Source organism: Cygnus olor, chromosome 20, assembly GCF_009769625.2.
Source record: "Cygnus olor isolate bCygOlo1 chromosome 20, bCygOlo1.pri.v2, whole genome shotgun sequence".
Lineage (NCBI taxonomy): Eukaryota > Metazoa > Chordata > Aves > Anseriformes > Anatidae > Cygnus > Cygnus olor.
In genome coordinates, this window is record NC_049188.1 from 5004541 (window position 1) to 5025351 (window position 20811).

The 20811-nt window shown below is 57.7% G+C and overlaps 1 protein-coding gene and 1 long non-coding RNA gene across 6 annotated transcripts in view; one reads left to right on the forward strand and one right to left on the reverse strand.

Moving 5' to 3' along the window:
* DTX2 (deltex E3 ubiquitin ligase 2) overlaps window positions 1–20811 on the reverse strand; it is a 33985-nt gene that overhangs the window by 2340 nt on the left and 10834 nt on the right. For 2 of the 5 annotated variants that reach the window (XM_040532340.1, XM_040532338.1), the window contains exons 3-4: window positions 14546–14604; window positions 41–111 (exon numbers count right to left, since the gene is read on the reverse strand). In XM_040532340.1, the coding sequence (XP_040388274.1) occupies window positions 41–111; window positions 14546–14604 (130 nt within the window). Of the gene's footprint in view, window positions 1–40; window positions 112–1129; window positions 1217–7140; window positions 7273–14545; window positions 14605–20811 lie in introns of all 5 variants that reach the window. The other 3 variants (XM_040532336.1, XM_040532337.1, XM_040532339.1) reach the window with 3 other exon arrangements.
* LOC121057753 lies at window positions 15348–17302 on the forward strand. The gene is made up of 2 exons (XR_005813943.1): window positions 15348–15436; window positions 15902–17302. It is a non-coding gene; the product is annotated as an uncharacterized LOC121057753 (long non-coding RNA).

The following is a 20811-nucleotide window of genomic DNA, read 5'->3' on the forward strand; positions in this document are numbered from 1 at the left end:
TTTTTTGTTTTACCATCTTCTCTTCTTCCTCCCCTCTCACCTCATCAGCAGGAGTGCCCTTCAGCTCCTCCAGGTACTTCCTCACCACCGCTTCTGGCTCAGTCAGCGTCGCTGCACAGAGGGGGGAGAGAAGACAGCAGAAGTCAGACACCCCACGAGGCACGGGCAGGGTGAGCTAAAAGAAGGGGGAAAAGCAAGTAACTGGCCAGGACGCCAAGGAGAAAGGTACGGGTTAGAGGGGGGGGGGGAAAAAAGGCTGCTGCAACTGATCCACACAAGCCCCACAAAGGCCTCCTCCCTGCCAGCAGTGCCAGGGCTGTGAGCTGCAGATGGGAGAACCCAGCAGGCTGAGCCCCCGCTCGCTCCCAGGATCCCTTCAGGAGGGCAGGAAACGCCCCGCAGCCGGGGGTGTTTGTGCCCTGAGCTGCACACTGGGGAGCCAGCTGTAGCTGCTGTGCTCTGGGTGTCCCCAGGTACCCCAGTCGATGCCAGCCAGGTCCCAGCAGGGCTTTGTGCAGCTATGATCAAGCTCAGAGACACGTCTCAGTGGGAAAGAGCACCATGTCGTGTGTCGTTAGTGGAGAAGAGATTCCCACCTCACCCAGCTGACACGGGACCTTCTTACACCATGGGTGAGACACAGCCAAACCCTGCAGCTGGCACATAAGGAAAAATCCTGGCACATCAGGAAAAACCCAGCCATACTCTAAACATCGGACCTTATTTTGGGTACAGCAGAATGAGCCTTGCATCCTTCACACAAGACAGGGGCTTTTCTCCTGAGCTTTCACATACTTAAATCCAGCAAGACACAGCACAAGTCACACAAAACACATCAGCTTTATAACAGGTGCCCTACTTGCAGTAAAGGACATGGACATTTTCACATTTCCCTAAATACAGCCCCGATCCCGCCCACCCGAGCACAGCCCATCTCCCAGGGCAGCGTTCTGCTTCTCAGAGCAGGCCAGGCAGACGCCCCATCCCCTCGTTACAGGATTAAGCAAACATCACGAGATCCTGAGCTGGGTAGGGCCGAGAGCTCAGCCGTCACCTCAGCTCCCCGCCAGGTTTCGCTGCAGCCCGAGCACCTCGCACGCCTGCACAGCGCCCAGCTGCAGCTCCTTACCCAGCCCCAGGCCCATCACGGCAGCAGCCAGGCTCTTCCACCAGCCTGCAAAGGGAAGCATGTGCACGAGCGAGGCCACGGCTCCACCTGGCAGGAGGCAAGAAGACCTGTCACTCGCCATGGGGGCTGCTCACCCTGCCTGCTCTGCTCCAGACCCGCTGCTGGGGGAGAGTGGGGAGAAGCAGCACAGTGGTGAAGGCGGTGGTGAAGGTCGTTCTCTGTCCCGGGCAGCTCGGGGAGCAAGGTGGATGCTGACAAAGGCTGGGAAGCCCCAAGCAGCAGTGCCCAGCTGCCTGGGGTCATGAGGGAGCTGTACTCCAGCATTTCCCCGGTGATCTCTGCTCTTGAACGCAGCTCCCACTGCCTGTGCTTCAGCACGGAGACGTACTCCCAGCTGCCACGCTCACAGGCAGGCAGCATCAGTGCATCTGGCACAGCATTCGTCTGGCACAGTATTACCACATGCAACAGCTGGGCATCAGTCCTGTGCGTGTACCTGCACACCCACAGCCCACCCCATCAGCTTATTTTTCCCTAAGGAAGACAGAGGGATCGCAAACATCGCCTCCGCAGGTGGAAGAGCTGTGCATGAACAGACAGCCCGACTGGAGCCAGCACCATCTTCCTGAGCTGTTCTGCCACCCCAAAAAATAAAGCAATCTCCATCACCAGCAGGAAAGGGTGGGTGCTATTCTCCAGATAACCACTTTTCACGGTGCCAGCGTGGTGAAGGAAAGGACTGCTCACGTGCCACTGCTGCCATTAAGCAGGCAGAGACCTGGATGGCCCGGACCCTGCATCAGGCAGGAGCCCTGTGCTCCCCTGACGGCCAGCTCCGTGCTGCTAGCTGCAGAGGTGGGTGAGATGCAAGCAAGGAACGCACCTTCTCACTGCAGACCAGCTAGCTGCAGGGCAGCAGAGGAGCAAGGCAGAAAGCTAATGTGGGTGGAAAGTCATTTAGCTAAGGAAGCCTGATAAACAGGGCGCTGGACTCCCTTCAAGGAGCGCGCAGTCATTAAGACGTGCTATTTTCAGAAGGGGATTCCTGGCCGTCCTGAAACACTCGTTTTCCGGCAGCACGAGCAGGCCAGAGGCATGACCAAGCACACAGAACAAGAAAACAAGCCCACGATGTGAAAGGATGCTCCCCGAGAGCTGGCGCCAGGCAGGAGATGCGTGATGTCTCAGGGGCTGTGAGATCACTGTCCTCGAGACCCTCAGCCAGGAGGGTGGTAACAGGATACAACAGCCATTAAGCCAATCACGGGAACTTGGAAACAAGGGTTTTCCACCTCAGGGACGTGCCAAGATCCCCTAAAAAAGGATTTCCAAGAACTGCCACAAGAAGAGCAGGAGACAAACAGGAGCCTGGGCAAGCCCCTGTTTTCCAGCGCTCGGGCCAGGAGAGCAGCAGCGCCAGGAACTGCTCCAGGGCCGCCTCAGCAGACCTCCTGGAGAACCCCCTTTGCTCGCCTCACCACTTCTGAAGGTGACAAGTCCCCAAATCCTCTCTGCCAGGACCTTGCTCAGGTGCAGTGGATGAAAAGGTGGCAGCAGGAACAAGCCACACGGGGATGCCGTGGGTCTGAGCCCAGCTCACTGCCTGCCGTGCCTGCAGCCTCCCAGCCGAGCTCCCCGCGATGTCCCTGCTCCAGGTACCAAACACCAGGTGGTGCTTCTCATGCGTGGCAGTTGGAGCCAGGCTCTGGTTTCTAAGTGAAAGAAACCTTCACCATCACAGGGCATACAGAGGCTTCAGCTTCTGCTCGGCTGGTTGTGAAGGAGACCGTGTGAACAGGGCTTGCTGCTACCCACAACTCCTTCCACTTCCCCAAGCGCCGCTCACAATCACCGTGTCCTCATTCGCAAGGATTTCCTGCTGCCCACCAGACCCTCCTCCAGCCGGCTGGTTCCTCGGGTGGCTCTTTTTGAGGCGACCTCCCTTCTCCTCTCCTCTGGCCGTGGGCTGGAGGGCAACGCCAAGAAGATGCGCAGACGAGGCGGTGAAGACAGCAAGGGCAGAGAGCAGGGGGTGTTAAACCAGCAGCAGTGCCCGGCACCTGGCAGAACGCCCCGGCTCACCTGCTCGACAGATTTGATCAGCTTTGGGGCAATTCACCTCCGCCAGGAGGGCGGAGGATGCTCCCTCTCTGCAGCCCTGACCACGCATTGCTCTCCCTGTTGAACTCCCTTCCTCCAGAGCAGCTCAGAGAAACAAAACAGGCCACGTTCATCCAAAATGAATCAAGAAAAGGTGACAAAAATCATGGCACAGAGCTGGGCAGAGTTCTTGCAGTTTGTGGGGTGCAGCAGGGGTTTGGGGCAAAGCAAGTGGCATCAACCCCTCACCAACAGGGATGAGCACAGAACTGGAGCAACCCTACAATCCTCAGCCATCATCAGATCTATGCCTGATGGGTTTGTGGTGTCACATCCCTGATGAGGGCACAGAAAGCACCCCGCTCCCGTCCCTTGGTTGGGATAACGTTCTGGTGCGCTTCGATCCACCGCGGATCTTAGCGAGGCAGACCTGGGGACACCGGGCGCTCCTGAAAAACCCATCCCCAGCTGCGACCGCTCGAGTGCCCGGCCCTACAGAAGCAGCTCGATGCCGATAACCATTTTCATCAGGGGAGCTCAGCCCACGCAGCCGTGCCCCGAGGAGCAGTGTGTCCGGCCGGCCACCTCCCAGCTGCCCAGGGGGCCAGAAGGCGGCCGGCAGCCGCGGCACGCTTCTGCGCCAACATTGCTTCCGTGCTGGGCCCTTTGTGCTGCAGGAACGTCTGCCTCCAGCCCTTTGTTCTCGCCATCCCCTGGGACCAAAGCCCCACAGTTTGCAGGATTCAGTAGGGGACTGAAGAGGCGATGCAGAACTGACCGGCGCTGTTTATGGCCGGCTGGCCTCACGCTGCACCGTGGATCCGTTGGGGATGTGGGGGAATGCCTGCCCTTCCTCCGGGTACAGGGAGAAGAACAACGATTTTCCTTAACGCTTCCCCTTCCCCCCTGTAGATAATAAGCTGCTTGCTGAACCAAGGGCTTTCCACGGGCAGCATTTAACAGATGCGTTTTGAAGCCTTGCTCAGCAACCAAACGCCTGCAGCAGGAACGCCTCCTGCTGTACCCCCAGGAGCCATCCGGGTGCAGCACAGGGTTTGATTCCCTCTGCGGGCCAGGCAGGTTGTTCCTAGCTAACGCCAGGGACCGGCACCCAACCCTGACCACATCTGCCCTCCGTCCCCTGGACCGGCAAGGGCTCCACCTACTGGCCTCAACCTCAAAGGCAAGGGGAGATTTGGTGTTAAAAAAGAAAGGTTTCTCCCCTTTTAGCAGTTCAGGAAAGCCAAACGACCAGGCCACTCCGGCCGTGACACGGAGCAGCCCCGTTATTGCAGCCTGCCTCCCTCCAGGAGGCCTGGCACTGGATGTGCCATCGGTGGCAGCAGGACAAGGACACTCAGGGACCAACGTGCCAGCACTGATAGCGTGGGGACAGCGGGTTTCCCACACCCACACCCCTCACAGCACAGCGCTCACCCACACCAGACATCACCGCCAGAGCAGCAACACCATTATCGAGCCCTGGCTGATTAGCGCCTTTGTTGAGCATAACCCAGGTATTCAGAAAGCTGCCTGCAATGCTATCAACACCGCCTCAGCCCACACACGGCCAGGCCGGCATGCAGGCACAGGCTCACCGCGGGGGGTGTTCGGGGTGTTCAAAGCACCCAGGTCCGCGGGCGCCTCTGCGGCGCCAAGCCACAGACCCCCTGCACCAGCCCTGCAGGACTGACTTCGAGGTTTGGTACGGTGCCACAGCAAAGGCTGGGCAGGGGGGTGTCGGTGGGGTGAACGCGCCCGTGCTCCTGCTACAGCCAAGAGGAAGGGCTGGGGGCCTGCTGGAGGCAGCCAGAAGGGGCTGGGCAGGGGCACACTGCACCCACCGCCAGGTATTTTGGTGCCAGCCGCTTGTAGTCGGCACACCAACGTGCCTGCACCTGGGTGCGCAGCTCTCGCTTGAGCTCCTAACAATGGAGAAGTCTGGAAGAGAGGAGACGCAGGAATTCTGGCCACACGATGGGCCCCATCTCTGCCTGTTACAGCTCCGGGGTCTGTAAAGAGACAGAACAGTCTGACCACAAGTCAGGCTCATCACTGGCGCTGCAGCACAGCGCTCCTTAGCCAGGAGGGCACAGACAGAGCTCGCTCCCGGGTGGCGCCAAGACCCTGCTCATGCAGGCATCTCGCACTCAGCACCCTGCAGGACCAGCCTTCCTGCCCCCAAGGGCAGTCCTGCTTTCTAGAAGACGACCTACAAACTAAAACAGGAAAGCTCCCTCTCCTCAGTGCTGGAGGTGGCAGAGCTGGCAACGCACCTCCTCTGCGGCACATCCTGAGCAGGACGGGGGCCAAATCCTGCCGGCTGGAGGGAAGGAGCCACACGGTGCTCCCAGCACCCACACTGCCCCTTCTGCACAGGTTCTCCACTCCCTGGGTTTCTGCTCCTCAGCCCAGAGGTTTCGCAGCCCCAGCAGGTGGCATTGGTGAGCTGCAGCAGGGCACTGGCACCAGCCCCACGCTGACACAGAGCACAGCTCCTGCTCAGTGAGCCCCATGGCCGAGGCTGGTGCTGGGCTGCACGAACACAGAGCTCAGCAGCCTCTGCCTGAGCGAGTCTGACCTCTGGCCAAGGCGCAGGCACTGTGCAAATGCCCCTGGTGCTGTGCCGAGCACCGAAGAGCCCACATCTCGTGCAGGAAGATGTGCTGCTGGGCTGGCAGGCCAGCTCCGTGATATCCCCTCTGCTGGCAGGGGGCTTCGGGAGACCAGGACCGCGTGTTTGTGGCCTCACCTTGCCATAAAGGCAGCCAGCTTTGCGTCACGGACCTCCAGCAGCTCCCTTCCCGTGCGGCTGTCCCTGGTGCACAGCCCTCACCCTGCCACACCAACACCGAAGGTTTTTTTGGTACCCCAGCAGCCAGCCCCCAAGACACAGTTCCCATGCAGCCCCTCCGCCACAACCTCCACTCAGTTCTTCTCCTTCACCTCCCTTCTCCTCACTGCTGCTTCTCCCACCGCCCCTTTTCTCCTCCCCCCTCACACATCCTACTCCACACTTGCTCTCCCTCCTTCCTGCCGCTTGCATCTCCTCCCCCCAGCTCTGTCCATGATGAATTTCTATGAGACGCCTCCCTCCACATTTAATTTCTGGTCCTCCTCGCCCCCTTCCTACCTCCTTTGGAGGAGGTTGCACCTTGCGTCAAGCCTCCTCCCTGCACTGACTCCAAGGAACACCAAGGAACCGAGACAGCCAGGTGCCTCCTCTCCTCCACCACAAGGCTCCTCCTGTCCAGGAGCAGGGACAAAGGTCCTGCCCTGCAGGTGGCTGCGCCTGGCAGGGAGCTGGGGTGACCTGGTCCCTCCTGCTCCCTTCTGCCCGAGGCAGGCAGGGAAGACAAACCCAGCCCAAGGCAGCCTCAAGTCCCCTGCGTGACTCAGGGGCTGCTCGCCTGGGAGATCCTCCTCTGCTCACCTCGTGACTCAGCGGTGACGAGCCAGACCTTCTGGCTCACCAGCAGCCCTTCTCCTGAGACAGCGCATGGATAAATGCTGACCTTGAGGGTTCCTCGGCTCCCAGACTCGTCCCAGCAGTGAGTCAGGGAAAGTCCTGGTACGTGGACAGCCAGGGCTCCCCGGGAGAGCTCAGAGGGACGCCGGGGAGATCGCAGAGATCTGACATGCACAGAGAACAGCCAGACAGCTCTAGTGACTGATGGAAACAAGCAGAGCTTCCAGGGTCTACTTCATCATCTTATTTTACAGCCTGGCAGAGACCAAACAGGCCAGAGAAACGCCCTGCTTCTTCCCTCTGTGGGATGAATATCCCCAGTCAGTCGGAAGAGCCGAGAGGGTTGAGGGGAGAGACAAGAGGAAAGGAGGGAGGCAGAACAAGTGCAGAGAGATAAAGAGAAGGAGATGGAAGCAAATATCAGAGTTTGAGCAGGAACTACCTTTCTTGGACACTTTCCTCCCCTCCTTAACTGAGCTGTGTTTTTTAGTGGCTTTATGGGTGCTGGCAGCTTGCGGCACACAGGTGAGGTGCACGGGGAGTCCAGCGGCTGACATCAGAATAGCCGTCATGCCTACAGCGGGTACGAGATCAACATGCAGGAAGGAAACAACGGGGAAACACATTAAAAAAAACTTCAATCTTTCAAATTAAAAAGATAAAAACAAAACAAAACCCAAGCCCTTGATTCAGAGAACATAAAACACCCGAGAGGCAAAGGGGTTGGAGTCACCGCAAGGACAGGATCCAGAGGACTTCAGCAAGGGGAGCTCGGGCAGCAAATTAAAACGGGGAAATGCAGGCACCCTCTAAGCTGGGGTTTGGACAGGACCTTCCTCTCTGCCTTGGCTTCAGGGCTCCTCAGGCGTTTCATGTCTGTCGTGGTGCAGAGTCCTCCAGCTCACCGAGCCCTGCGGGCAGCACTGCCCCGGGGATCTGCGGTTACCTGTAATCCCTACAGCTCCTGCTCAGCTACTCCCCCGTAAAGCAGAGTGTTTCAAGGGCATCGCACCAAACTAATCCCCAGAGAGCAGCTTGAGGGCCTGCAAAGCCTGCAGCTGCCCTGGGCCGGGCACAGGCTGGAGCTGCCCACCTTAGACCCTGCCGAAGGAGCCCCGTCTAACCGGGCTCCATTTTCTGCTGGACCCCATGCGCAACTCAAGCCCGAGACTTCTCTCCCTCCCAGCCAGCACCGAGAAGCGCTGCATTCACTGGATGCAGTTGGTGAAAGCTAATGAATCATTAAAAAGGACAGCCATTCCCTGAAGGTAGAACTGGCACGCAGAGAGCCACAGGGCTGGTGATGCTGATCTAGCGCGATGTTTGCCCGCGAAATACAGGCCAGTCACAAGGCATAACACTCGTAGGGTGGCACACTGCTCTTAAACATACGTTCCGGGGAACGCCTGCTTCCGTTTTTCCAGGAAGAGACCTCCCCCTGCCGCAGCTATCAGCACAGCCAAAAAATAATTCAGAGATGCAGACTGACAGCAGGCAACCTGAAAGCCCAGCTTACCTCTTAGAGCAGCCTGTGCAAAACCACCTCCTAATACTACGGACATTCTTGCCAGCATCCCCAGCTGCCTATGCAGCAGCTCATGGCCAAAACCAAAGTTACCAAGGCTTTTCAAGCCTATATTCTACTGGGCTGGGAAAAGATAGAAAAGCAAATCGTTTATTCAGGACAAAGTGAGGAGCCTTGCCCACACATGACTAAAAATGGAGTTATGACAGGAAGCAGCCAGCTTTGTGCGAGTGTTAACTAGTTGCGTGTTTCAGGCAGAAACTAGTGTTAAGAACCCACACCCCGTAACTCACAATCCTCTGTGCAAAACCAAAGTAAGTGCCCCAGGGAGAGCCACCCCCTGCAGCCCCGACTGCGTCCTGCACCAGCTTCACGCGAGCTCCGAGCACAAGCCCCACCCCACGAACTGCCCAAGCCCTTTCTTGATCCAGGAGCTGGATGCTTTTAGTACAGCTCTCATGTAAGGCCCAAAGACTTCCAGAGAGACGGAAAGGACTTCACAAGATGGGGTACGGGGCAGAGATGAAGCAGTTTGCCCAGGGTTACCCAAGGACCGTTGGCAGAGCTGGTTTGGCCAGCAGACCGGGTTGCTCCGTGACACATCGCCCAAGCACGCGCCTCCTGGTCTGAGGGAAGCTGCAGACAGCAAGAAGCCAGTCCTTCACAGCACCGAGAGCTCCTCTCCGGACCGGCACCAAGGCAACAGGCATCGGACACATGTAATTGTGCCAGAAATTATGGGGGAAGGAAAGCAGGGCAGGAAAACAACAAGCAGGAGAGTTAGAGATGCACAAGCAGCAGGTGAAGCAGTTGTTTGAGCAATTCCAGCCCCTGCCTGCTGATTACGAGGTCTGTGATTCAGCACCAAGGAGAAAACACCTCCCTCCAAGAGCTCCTGGCAAGTCTGGCGCCAGAAGATCAGGAACACAAGCTTGGAAGAGTCTCCTCACAGCACATCCACGTACTTCCCGAGGGAAGCAGGTAACACCACACCACGCAGCACCTTCGAGGAGCTGGATTAACGTGCAGCCCGCTGCTCCCAGGGAGCATCTTTGGAAGGTGCAAACACCGAGCGAGTAACCATCACCCCAGCAGCACCACACTGCTCTCAGCAGGTCCAGCCGAGGAGAGCCCCCAGATTCGGGGCAAGACAGCATGAGCATCGGGTGAGCAGCATGAACAGCAGCTGAACATCAGATCCGCAAGATTCACAGTCAAAACAACCTCCTGCAAGTCTCGAACTCCAGACCAGAGGACTGCTGCCTGCTCTCGGCCCCGCTAAGCCAGCAGTCCTGCATCGCTTCCGGGAAGCCTGGAGCAACAGCTCAGTGTTCCCATAACAAATGGGAGCGAACAAAGCTGAGTGCCTGAAGCCCAGTGACTGCACCCAAGCTGCCACCCCCTGCGCACCAGGCAGGGACTTTGGTCTTTGGGAGCCTCACCCCAGCAGGGCCATAAAGCGCCGTGCCCCGGCCTGGGGCAGGAGGAAGGGGTGAGGCGAGGCTGCCTCCAGCACCCGCTCCCCAGCGCTGACTGCGCAGACCGACATCTGCAGAGCAAGCCCAAAGACTGGCGGGGGTTATGGCCACCTACACGCAGCTGGCTGACACGCAAATGCGAGATGAGAGCTCTCTGCTGAGGAGATCGATACCAGCTTGCTGGTGTAACGTGCAGAGCCCATAAAAAACAGACACAGAAGGAGAGGTTGGAAGACTGACTTCAGACTCCACGTCAGAGGACGAGATGTCTCCTTCAGAAGTTAGACTGAGGGAAGAAGACGAGGCACAGAACCTCGGAGTTCAGTTGCCTGCTAACGCGGCCCTTCCCATCCCCTGAGGAACTTATCTAAAGTTGCCTGTCAGCACCATGAGTCACTGCAAAGGAAATAGACATTTATTTCAGGAGCTCTCTCTCACTTCATGAGTTGAGGGCATCTACAACGCCGTGCATGCATACAGGCAGGTCAAGCGTGGGACCAGGACAGCTACCCCCTGCCAAGCATCCTCCTGAAACCAGCAAAAAAAGGTCATTTTCTGCTTTTACCTCCTGCTGCCTTCAGAGACACGCAGTGAATCATCTCCTTCTGCAGCTTCAAATCAAGAGAGCATTCAGAAAGGGGCTGTTCCCGTGCTACACCGCTCTTCTGGCGCATCTCACCACCCAGCAGTGATTCTTCCTTTAGAGCACTAATACAATATTGGAAGTCTCAGCATCCAGCAAGCCTCCCACGAGTCTGGTGACAGGAGTCACCAGCGAGGGATCTCCCCGCATCCAAGCCTTACAGGGGAGCGCGCCTTCACGCGGAGTGCCGGAGGCACACCACACCTGCAGGCTGCTTCTCCACCTCTGACCCGTGGACAGTTTGAATTCAGCAGCCACAGACATCAGTGGAGTTGGGTCAGGAGCAAGTTCGGCCCTGGATGAAGTCCCCCTTGAAGACACAAGGGCCACGCTGCAACAAAATAAGCTTACCCAGACCGAGCCTTAGATGCCTTTGTGTTCCTGCAAGAGCTCCTGCTGCTCGCCGGCCACCCCTGGAGCTCACAAAAATATTCGTTAATATGTTCAGACTTTCCATTGACCACTGGTCTCTTCCCCGCCAGCACTGCAGAGGCAGAGAGGAGAGGCAAAGAGCCTTGCAAAGCATGCTTTGGCACCTCATCTGTTCCTGCCCCTGTGTGCAAGAGGCACACACACACACACCTGCCTCTTCTCTCTTCCTCAAAGCATTTATTTGGCTGCAAGTGCAGTGTCAGCAAGGAGTCGGTAGGACTCCTCGGGGTGGAATTATTTCTGCTGCAGCTATGACAACATCCGCCAGCTTTTCTTAGCCTCCCATGAAGTCAGGCACTTTTGTAATATCCTGTACCGAAGCTGAGCACGGGGAAAGCACCCTTACATAACGCCGTGAGCCTCAACCAGGCTCTTACTCACACATCCAGCCCTACGTGCCCCTGCAGTCACCGTTCTGGCTGCTGAGCTGTATTTACAGACCTCAGACTCGTGTGTGCTTTGTTCCAGCTCGAGATTTCAGCAGGTGGAAGGAAGGGCAGAGCTCGCCTTCAAATAACCTGATGTCTCAGAGAGAAGCACTGAGAATTTGCACAATTATACCCATCAAAGTTCCTATGGTGAGTATATCCCCAAACATCCCAGCTATGGGAACCATGTTAGTGAGAAACCGTGTTAATGAGAAACACTCAGCTTAATTTAACACGAAGCTCACTTCCAGCCTTTTGTCTCCCAATCCTAGAAGGGGCTCCATACGAGCACCCAGTCCCCCAGGCAGCCACGAGGCACACCCGAACTAGGTTGTTCCCCCCAGATTTCGTCCAGCTGAGCCTTAAACACCAACACCATGGTTTAGCAGTTTGCTGAGACCTCTCCTCTGGCATTTCTCCGTACTAGCACAATTTGGGGGGTGGGGGGAGACGTTTCCACACACACCTTGAAGCAAGAAGGTAACAAAGTCAAGACAAAGCCTGATTTTATATGGAAGTTTAAACCAGCTTCACGATTTCTGGGCTCTGGAGTTGTGCTGCTGGAAGGTGTGGGGCTGCAGAGTTATGAATTCCTCACCCAAAACCCCAGGCACCCATCGCACGAAGCCCACTTCCTTCAGACCAGCAGGACTCCCCAGCTCCCGGTTATCCAGAGCCACCTCCTGCGCTCAGACACATCTGGAGCATTTCTGGAGAGCGTCAGTACAATTTAGGGGGTTTGCTTCTCCTGCTTCAACCAAGAACCAAAGCTGCTGAGAAGCACCTCAGGATGGAGACCGAAGGCTGTAAGACGTGCGGAATAAAACCCTTCTCGGGTCACACCTGGGACCTCCCTCTCCCCATGTCACCAGAGCCTGCCCTTCACCACCACTGATGCTGAAGAACAGAGCTGTGCAGCAGGACTGGGGGAAGAAGGGAGGCCCAGCCTGCACATCACAGAATAACCCCAAGAATAAGCATTGCCAAGACCATCCCCCAGATTTGAAATATGAACAAAACAGCACTTCCCAGAAGAGGTCCTAGAAGCAGAGAGCAGAGCACAGAGGGGGAGGAGATGTGCCTGAAGACCCAGCCAACAAAAATCCCAGTAAAATTTGGCCTTGTTACCACAACCTCACTGCTTGCTGTTTACCATAATCATTCCCAGACATTTATTTTCCTTTCACTCGCTAATTAACTCATCCAGATCTTCCCTCTGCTTCTACTCCATTTTAAAGACAGACACAAATTCAGATTTTTCTCCTCCCTTGCAGCTCCGACATCTGTTACACCTGGCAGGGAGCAACCCAGGGCTGATCAGAGCCATGCCCAACAGGCTCAGACCCGAAGGAGATGCTGTCCCTGGGGGCAGGTGATGCACTGAGCCCTCAGCCCAGCCTGTTGCAGCCCTGCTGCAACTCAGCACACCTCATGGGGGGCTGCAGATCCGAGGAAGAACTGTTCTTGTCCTTTGCATCCCCAGCCTCCAACAAGAGCAGAGCCGATTACCAGCTTCACCTTCTCATTGTGGTTTAAATGGTGCCAAGTGGGTGATTCCACCGAGCTCTTCTGCAGCCTTTTAGGTCTAAAGGTGGCACTACAGAAGGACTGTGCATGTTCACCTCTTCCAAGTGAGCAGGAAAACTTGCACATCCAGAACGAGGTCATGGTTAACAGTATTAACGCAGCCTGTATTCAGCAGGGCTCTCCAGTTCTTTGCTGTGTTTACCTTTATGTGATTAAGGAACTAATTACACAGCCAGTGCTAATAGCCGGAGGATGAAATCGAGCTTTCATAAGCAAGGTGAGCCCTGCTCAGGTCATCCATCTAGGCAAGGTCTGAGCTCGGCCCTGCACCTCATTGCCACAAAGATCGATCTGCCGACAGGGAGATGGACTGCGTGCTGCCTGCTTGGTGTTAGGGACCTGCGAGGCGCAGTCTCCACGGTGGTTTTAGCACTGGATGACCAGAAACAGCAGTCCCAGGGGATTGTTTTGAGGCAGGGCAGAGCCTGGCACCTAGAAGGGCACCAGCTGCCACCACCTTGGCTAGAAAGAGCTGGTGGCCACTTTGTCCGAGGGAGAGCCCAACTGCCTCTGCGTGCTCAGGAGCAGAGCTCAGCACCCAGGGAGCTACTAACCTGAACAGATCACGCTTGGACAGAGGAGAGAGAGGGTTAATAGATATTCAGGGGGTTTATAGATACTCCGTTGTGTCCAAAATGGGTACAGCAGCCCCCAGAAAATGCCACACGCCAGGTCTCTTCCACTCACCTACCCAAGTTACTGGGTTAGGACAGTTTCAAGCGCGCACGTGGCCTTTGTATGGGGAAGACACCAGCTCCCAGCAGGACACCCGGCTCCTCAGGCACCCGAGTCCCACTGCTCGCAGCCAGCACACAGCAAACACACCAAGAGGTTTTGGCCCCCCGACTGTAAGCACCACCACTAAAAGCTGCGAGCACCGGTTGCTGTTTTCAAGGCACCACCATTTCACGTTTAACAGGCAAACCCACTCTGAAGAGCGGCACATTGAAAACTGGCACTCCTATCCCTCCCAGACACGCTTCTCAGGGATGTTCAGATCACATTCACAGGTTTGGATGGTTACAAGCAAGCCTGCGTTGTGCTGCCACAGCAGACAATGCCTGATTCAATGTCTGTCTCTTCCTTTCCCCAAAGCAATGAATCACAATTGTTTTTTAGGCTAACGACCACCTGAGCCTCTGCAATAAGATCACATGAAACAACCCCACACACCATCCTGTGCTGCAAATTTCCTCCTCAAAGGGAGGAAAAAACAAACAGGAAACACCAGCTAGCACACAGCCTGGCCCATGTGCTCCTATACACTACAAAGACAAGTACCCAAGCCCCAAATACACCCCCAAAAGCCAGCTTGCGACGGTCTATTTATAAACTACAGGGGCAGAAAGTGCTTCAGAGCCTCACCCACAAAGCTCCATCTGCCCCTCTCTCCTGCTCAGACTGACAGCACACCAGATACGCCCTGCTCTCGCATTAGAAAGGTGCTGAGCTACAGCCTCAGGTGCTGAGCAGCATCAAGACCTCACCTCAGCTAGGATGGGAGCACAAAGCCTCAGGACTAGCACCCGTGAGAAAACCAGTTACCATGGTCTGACCTTCCTATTCTCTCTCAAGCTCGTCTTTTCTACCTTTTGGTCTTTAGGCCTAACTAAAACTTTTCCACTGCCAAAGGTGTTTCAGAGATGCTAGAAACTAAAAAATAAAAAAAAAGAAAAACACACGCCATGGAAAAGTAGAACACTTGCTCACATAACCCTAAAGAGAAAGCAGATAAAGCAGAACAGAACCGTTACCTGCCAAAGCCTGGTTCACTTTGCTGGGTTTGGACATCTTGACCGGCAGGCTCGGGGTGCTGGAAAGAGAGCAGAAACACAGAGACATCAACCAGCACAGCTCAACCACTGGACACACCAGCACCAATCCACCACCCCCAAGCCCTGGGTATATCAACGGGCTCTAATCGCCCAGATGAGCCTCATCTGGGACCCCCCACCCACACGTCCTTCACCCACTGGTCCAGCTGCTGTATTTAAGGAGCCCGCCCCTGGCCAGAGCTAGGGAGGTTTATTTCTCTGCAGCCCTGTCCTGAGCACAATGAGTCTGCGCTATGCCCAGGTCCCTGGTGTGAGCGTGCAGCCAGGAGCTACCAGAACAGAGCAAATAACCTTAAACCTTCCCGGTGACTTGCTCTGTCAGCCTGTTATGATGGCCAGAAGAAAAAACACTCCCCAAAGCTCAAACCCTGATGCTGCGTGAGATGTTGCAGCTGTGGGGGCTGGAGGAAGCGAGCTGCACCACCCAACAGCTTTCCACGTGGGGAAACCGAGGCAGAGAAAGCTCGAGCCAAGCACTTGAGCACGTGCAGCTGGTCCTTGAGCAGAACCGAGTCCTGACTCTCACTGCCCGTCCACAGGGTTACTGCAAGATGTAGGAAGGAGGGAGGAAGGGCTGAAAGAGATTTGGAAGAGTTTGGTACCCTTCTTCCCTTGGAAATCAATGCAGACCCTGTAACATCCCTTTCAGGTTCCTAACTTGCTCTGATGGTGTTTCCCAGAGCCGGCAGCTCACGCCTACCAGCTGCTGTTACTTCCCAGTGCCAAGCTCCCAAATGCCACCCGCTGTCTCTGAGAACCTAGCCCTCTCCAGAAGCTGCCGCCGTGCCCAAAACAGCCCCAAGGACAGCGGTAGGTCCCTCTCCTCGGCCTCCCGAGGTTCAGCAGCGACACATCCCCAGGTCCCCATCTACCTGCCGCCGCTCGGAGCAGGTCCCTGCGCAGGCGCCGAGCTCCCGAAGAAGGCAGCACCCCGGGCTTGGCGCTGCTCTGACAGCCTGGCCGCACGAGACTGGGGCCTCCAGACCTTTAAGAGGTCCTCCGGGCTGCGGAGGTTTCCCTTCCCTCTCTCAAAGGCTGTGGTTTCCCCTCGCTTGCCCCTAATTTTGCAACGTTTTCAAATGATGCAACGGGCTGTTCTCACCGCAGCCCGGTTCGAACCCCGCTGGCAAATCTTCCCCTCGCTTTTGGGGGGCTTTGAAGCAGGCGCCGTGTCCCCTCTTTGCGACCTTTTTCTTCCCTGATTCAGCTTTTCATCGCTCTTTCCCACGGATTTTTTTCTCCCCTCCGTTTTCCCTCCTGCTGTGCTCCCCCCAGCAGAAGCACCGCGGGGTCTGGGCACCCCCAGCCCAGACACCGAAGAGTTTGTGCTTTGCTGTCACCCCCCCCGGTTGCAGCAGCCACCGGGGGCGCCTTCGTTTCCCCTTCCCCACGGAAAAGAAAGCAAAGAAAACACAGCAGAGCAGGGACAGGGCTGAATCCTCAGTGGGGGATTCACCCGGGGCGCACGGAAGGGCTGGAGCGCAGGGATTTACGACGCAGGACCCAAATCCTTTTTATTTCACGTGGCTCAGCAGCAGCTCGGCGAGCGAGGCCGCAGGACGTGCTAACCCATCCGCTCGGCGCTGCGGGAACGCCTCGGCCGGGCTGCCACGTGCTGCCGTTTCTCTTACACCCGCAGAAACCCCTGGTGAAACCGAGGGAAACTCACGCTGCTCCGCGGTGCCTCGGCCGCCTCGCTGCCCCAGGAGGTTCGAAGCCGCAGCGCGTGGGAGGAAGAAGCATCGTCACGCCGCAGAAGGGGCAGAAATGCTCCTCCGGGCCCGAAGAGGGTTTTTTTGGAGGAAGGGGAAGAGGTAACAAAGGGTATTGCCACGGCAGCCTCACACGTGCGGTGCCTTGCACCTGAGCAGCCTCGCCAGCGGCACGAGCTGCCTGCAAGTAGTCCATCGGCTTAGACCCGAGGTGCTCCGGCACCGCCACGGCTTTTTGGGAGCGGTGCCGCCGATTTGCAGGCTCGGCTATGGGGGCAGCGGCCCCGGCGGGCTGGGGAGGGCTCTGGTAGGGGAGGTTGGGAGAGCAGCGATGCCAGAACAAGCGCTGCAACGCAGAGAGGGGCTGGGTGTCCACCACCACATCAGCTCCCACCACCTCTGCTGCCCACTGACGAAATTCCACCCGGCGGTACCCGTGACACCGAGCCAAATGTTCCAGCTGAGCTTGTAGCACCTGGAAGTCAGCGCCTGAAATCTCGGATTTTCTGCCGGTACCGACTCCTCCCCGGGCTGATTTCGTCCTGCCATGCCCTGCAGGCCCTGCTCGCCCCCTTGCTCAGTGCCGTAGGTACCAGGGGGTCGTGGGCTGTGAAGAAAGGGGCGCAAAGCAAGGCACCGTCCTCACAGATCCGGTGAGAAATTCCTGGTGGAGTTAGGTTGCCGTCAGTGGATCCCGTAAGCAAAGCGTGGCAACTTCTTGCTTTCCCAGACGTTCAGGTGCTGCAGCACCGGTGAGGTGGCACTCGGTGGCCAGATCCGAGCTGAACAGCCCCATACGTGATTTCCTCACGGGGCACGAACGGAAAAGTCCGTATCAACTCTCTCCCTTCCCAACAGAGCCCGTTCTTCCTTCTCTCCCCCACAAAAGCCGCATTTTCCTGTGCCCCGGTGCCTTTGTACCCTCTGAACAAGCAGCCAACGCTTCCCCCAGGTCCCGCCCTGCCTCAGATTCGCACACGTGTGCCCAGGGGTCTAACCCCTTCCATGGAAAACCTCCTGGGATGCTAACAGCGGCCACACAAGAGCTTCTCCCCTCCCTTCGTTTTGAAGAAGACATCAGGACCTAGACCAAGTCCCCCCCCCAGGGACCTTTTCTTGCGCTGCACTCAGCGGCGTCGATCCACGGGGCTCGCTCCCGGCACCAGGACGAGGAGTGGCAAAGGGGTGGGGACAAGTCACAATGGGCCCGGCGAGGGCCGGGGGTGGCAGAGACCCCCTCGGTCTGCTGGAGCCCAGCAGCCTGCTGTTCTGCTGGTGGGCAAGAAGAGCTGAAGGGGGGGGAGGAGGAGAAGGAGGAGGAGGAGGAGGAGGAGGATGGGGAGGAAACACCCTGCCTGGGGTCTGGTCACTTGGGTGCATCTCCTGATCCGACAGCGTGCTGAGCACACGGGAGATGCGGGGCTGCGGCACTTCCAAAGAGCACCCTAACACTACAAAGCTTCCCTCCCCAGCCCCAAGGCCCCCCTCCCAATGCTTTTCAATAAAATTTCCGCAACCCGAGCCCCCTGCCTTATCTGCAGGCAGGAGCTGGACGGGCACCCACGGCCACGCGAGCCCAGAGCAGCCAAGAGAGCTACCGCAGGGACTCTCCTGGCTGGGGCACGAATTTATTCCCCCCCCAAACCGCCTCCTGCAGCTTTCCTTGCCCTTGTGCCAAGCAGGACACCCCTCAGCAGCGCCCTTCTCTGCAAGGAGCCCCCCCCGGGGCGGGGGGGGCGGAGCTGGGCGGCACCCGGAGGTGGCCGGAGCGCGGGGAGCCGCACGCAGCGGGGCACTCCTCGCTGCTGCGGGCACGGCCCCCACCGCGGCACGCTCCGTCTGCGGCTCTCAGCGCGGCCCGTGGAGGAGGCCGGGTTCATTATCTGCCTTTAACACACGGGAGGTGACCAAGGCACCAAGAGGCAAAACAACCTGCCCACGTTTACTTAATATTCTTGGCTCCGCTGCCAACGTGTTAACGTCTGGTTAGGCCTCGGCTCGCTCCAGGCGACGCTCGTCTCTGGGTTTCGCAGACTTTGACCCCCTTGAGAGCAGGGGGAATTGAAGCCGCAGCTTGCGGTGCCCGAGCTCCACCCTCTCTCACCCCTGCACCCGTGCCCCAGCCCGCAGCAAGCGGGAAACGCTTCCCGGTGCTGCCACGGCTCAGACATGCCCGTGCCGCCTGCCCCGGGGGCTGTGCCCGCCCGCGCCTTGGGAATAACCGTCACAGCCACCCAGGGAGGCAGGCAGCTTCCCAGGAGGAACTACACCTCTTTCGGAGCCCTGCAGGAGCGAGGTTTTCTTCTGCGCTGCCATTTTCTGCCGTGCTTCCTCCCGAACTGGGTGTATTTAACCGGGCGTGTGTAACTGCCCTGTCTTTCAGGTTCCAGTAGCATTTGAGCCGCCAGGAACAGCTCAGCTGCAGCGAGGCAGGGGCTGGGGCAGCCCTGCGATGACGAGCAGCTCCGTAACAGCCAGCAGCCTGCCAGGGGTGCTGCGGGGCACGCACAGCACAACCTGTATCAGACGCTGGAGAATCCCCATCCAACCCCGCTGCTCCCTTCCCCACAGCCCAGGCCTTGCTCTGTCACTGCCACTCGTTCCGTCGATGAACACTTGCGCGAGCTGCGGCGAGGGCCAAGGAGCAGCGGCAGCAGCTCAGTGCCACGAGGCTCCTGTGCAGGCGTCCTTCCAGACCACAAGTCATCCGTCTCCTCTCGGAGCCCCGGGGCTGGAAAGGGGCTAGCTGCCATTTCGCTGCCATTTCCAGGCAGCTGGAGGTGCTGGCAGCCAGACAGCCGCTTCCAGGGCCAGCCCGCGCAGCCCCGAGGCCACGGGACAAGGTTTTGTCCCCGCACGGGGCTCCCGCCGCTGGGACGTGGCCCCGCTGCCAGCTCTGCGCCCGAGCGCCGACCGCAGGACCTGCACGTCCCAGCCAGGAGCAACCCCAGCAAAGCTGCAGGCTGGACACAGACACAAACCCTTCCTGGGGTAATTAGCGCAGGATAATTAGCACCTCGCCTCCATAGCCACAAAGCTCCCCATGCAGCGAGGAGCAATGGGAGAGGAACGAAGCACCCCAAGGAGCACAGCCGAGGGGGAAAGGCAGGGAACCCAGTGGATACAATAACTCCGGAATGTTCCGGGCTTTGGAATTAAATGAAACACATTGTTAGAGCGTGCTACTCAGGTTTCCCCTGATTCACAGAAACGAGGGTATTTTCTGCTGGAACACGGCTCCACGAGCCTGGGAACGTAACCCCTGCCAAGAGCAATCACGCCGGCCCCGCAGTATTTCCAGCTCACGGCATGGAAAGAAAGGGGAAGAGCCATCTCGAGCTGGCGCCGAGTCCCCTCCACGTACTGGAACGGCGCTGGAAGACAGAGATCATCCCCCCACATGCATTTGTCTGGCAGGGGAAGGGACAGAGCCCGCGGGAAGGTAACGCTGCAGGACTCCAGCTCCCCGCTCAGCACCCAGCGGGGCACCACAGCGTCTTATCGGCTCCAGCCAGAGCCTAGCAGGGCAACCACAGCAGCATTTTGCTCTTGTTTTGGCCAGCTCTTCCCACCCCAAGAGTTACTCTGCAAGCCACACGGGTGTTTATGCTCTGGGGACAGACGCTGGCCCCAGGCAGGGTGACGGCACCGCGCACCAACCCTGCAAGAAGCGGAGATTGGCAGCTGCTGCGGGAGGCAGCAAGAGCCCTGCTCGGTGCTGAGCTCCGGTTCTGCGCCCCGTGCAAAGGTGAGGGGAGCAGAGAAACACCGCGGATGCACGAGATGCCACGCACAGTCACCAGGTGCAAAGGGAGCACCGTGAGAAAGAAGAGCAAGGTGCGGGAAGTCGCTGTATTCAGATCACCCCCGAGAGGGAAAGGCCTGTCATGCGCTGAGAACACCGCCTGAAGATCAGACGCAGAGAGGTACAGCATGGCTGGGAGCTCTGCGGGTCACCTGGTCCAACGCCCTGGCCAAGCACGGCCGCCTGGAGCTTCTTGCACAGGTCCCGTCCTTGGCTTTTGAAGATCTCCAAGGAGAGAGACTCACCAAGGGAGCACGACTTCAGCCTTGCTTAAGATACAAACTTGTTCAAAATAAACTTGTGCCGCATGCAATTAGCGGAATGAGCTTCCACCGCCCTTCTGATCCCTTATCTGTGCATCTCCTTGGGCTGGCTTGGACAGGTAAATCAACCCTGACAAGTTCGCCTCTAGTTTCTCAGATGCTCAGCGTTGCAGGGCCTGACTTATTTCTAGCAAAGCGCGTGCACTGCTCTATACCCTGACGGTGGTTTACAACCAGAGCCCCCTTACTGCGGCCTCAGGTTGACGTGACTGTAGCTGGGAGATGCTCGGCGCACGCGTTATCACCAGCTCTTGGGAATAAGACAGACCCCAAAAGCCTTGAGCTAGAAAAAGCCCTGCGTGCAGAAAGAGTTAAGACTGAAAACCTCTTCGTGAATATCCTGCT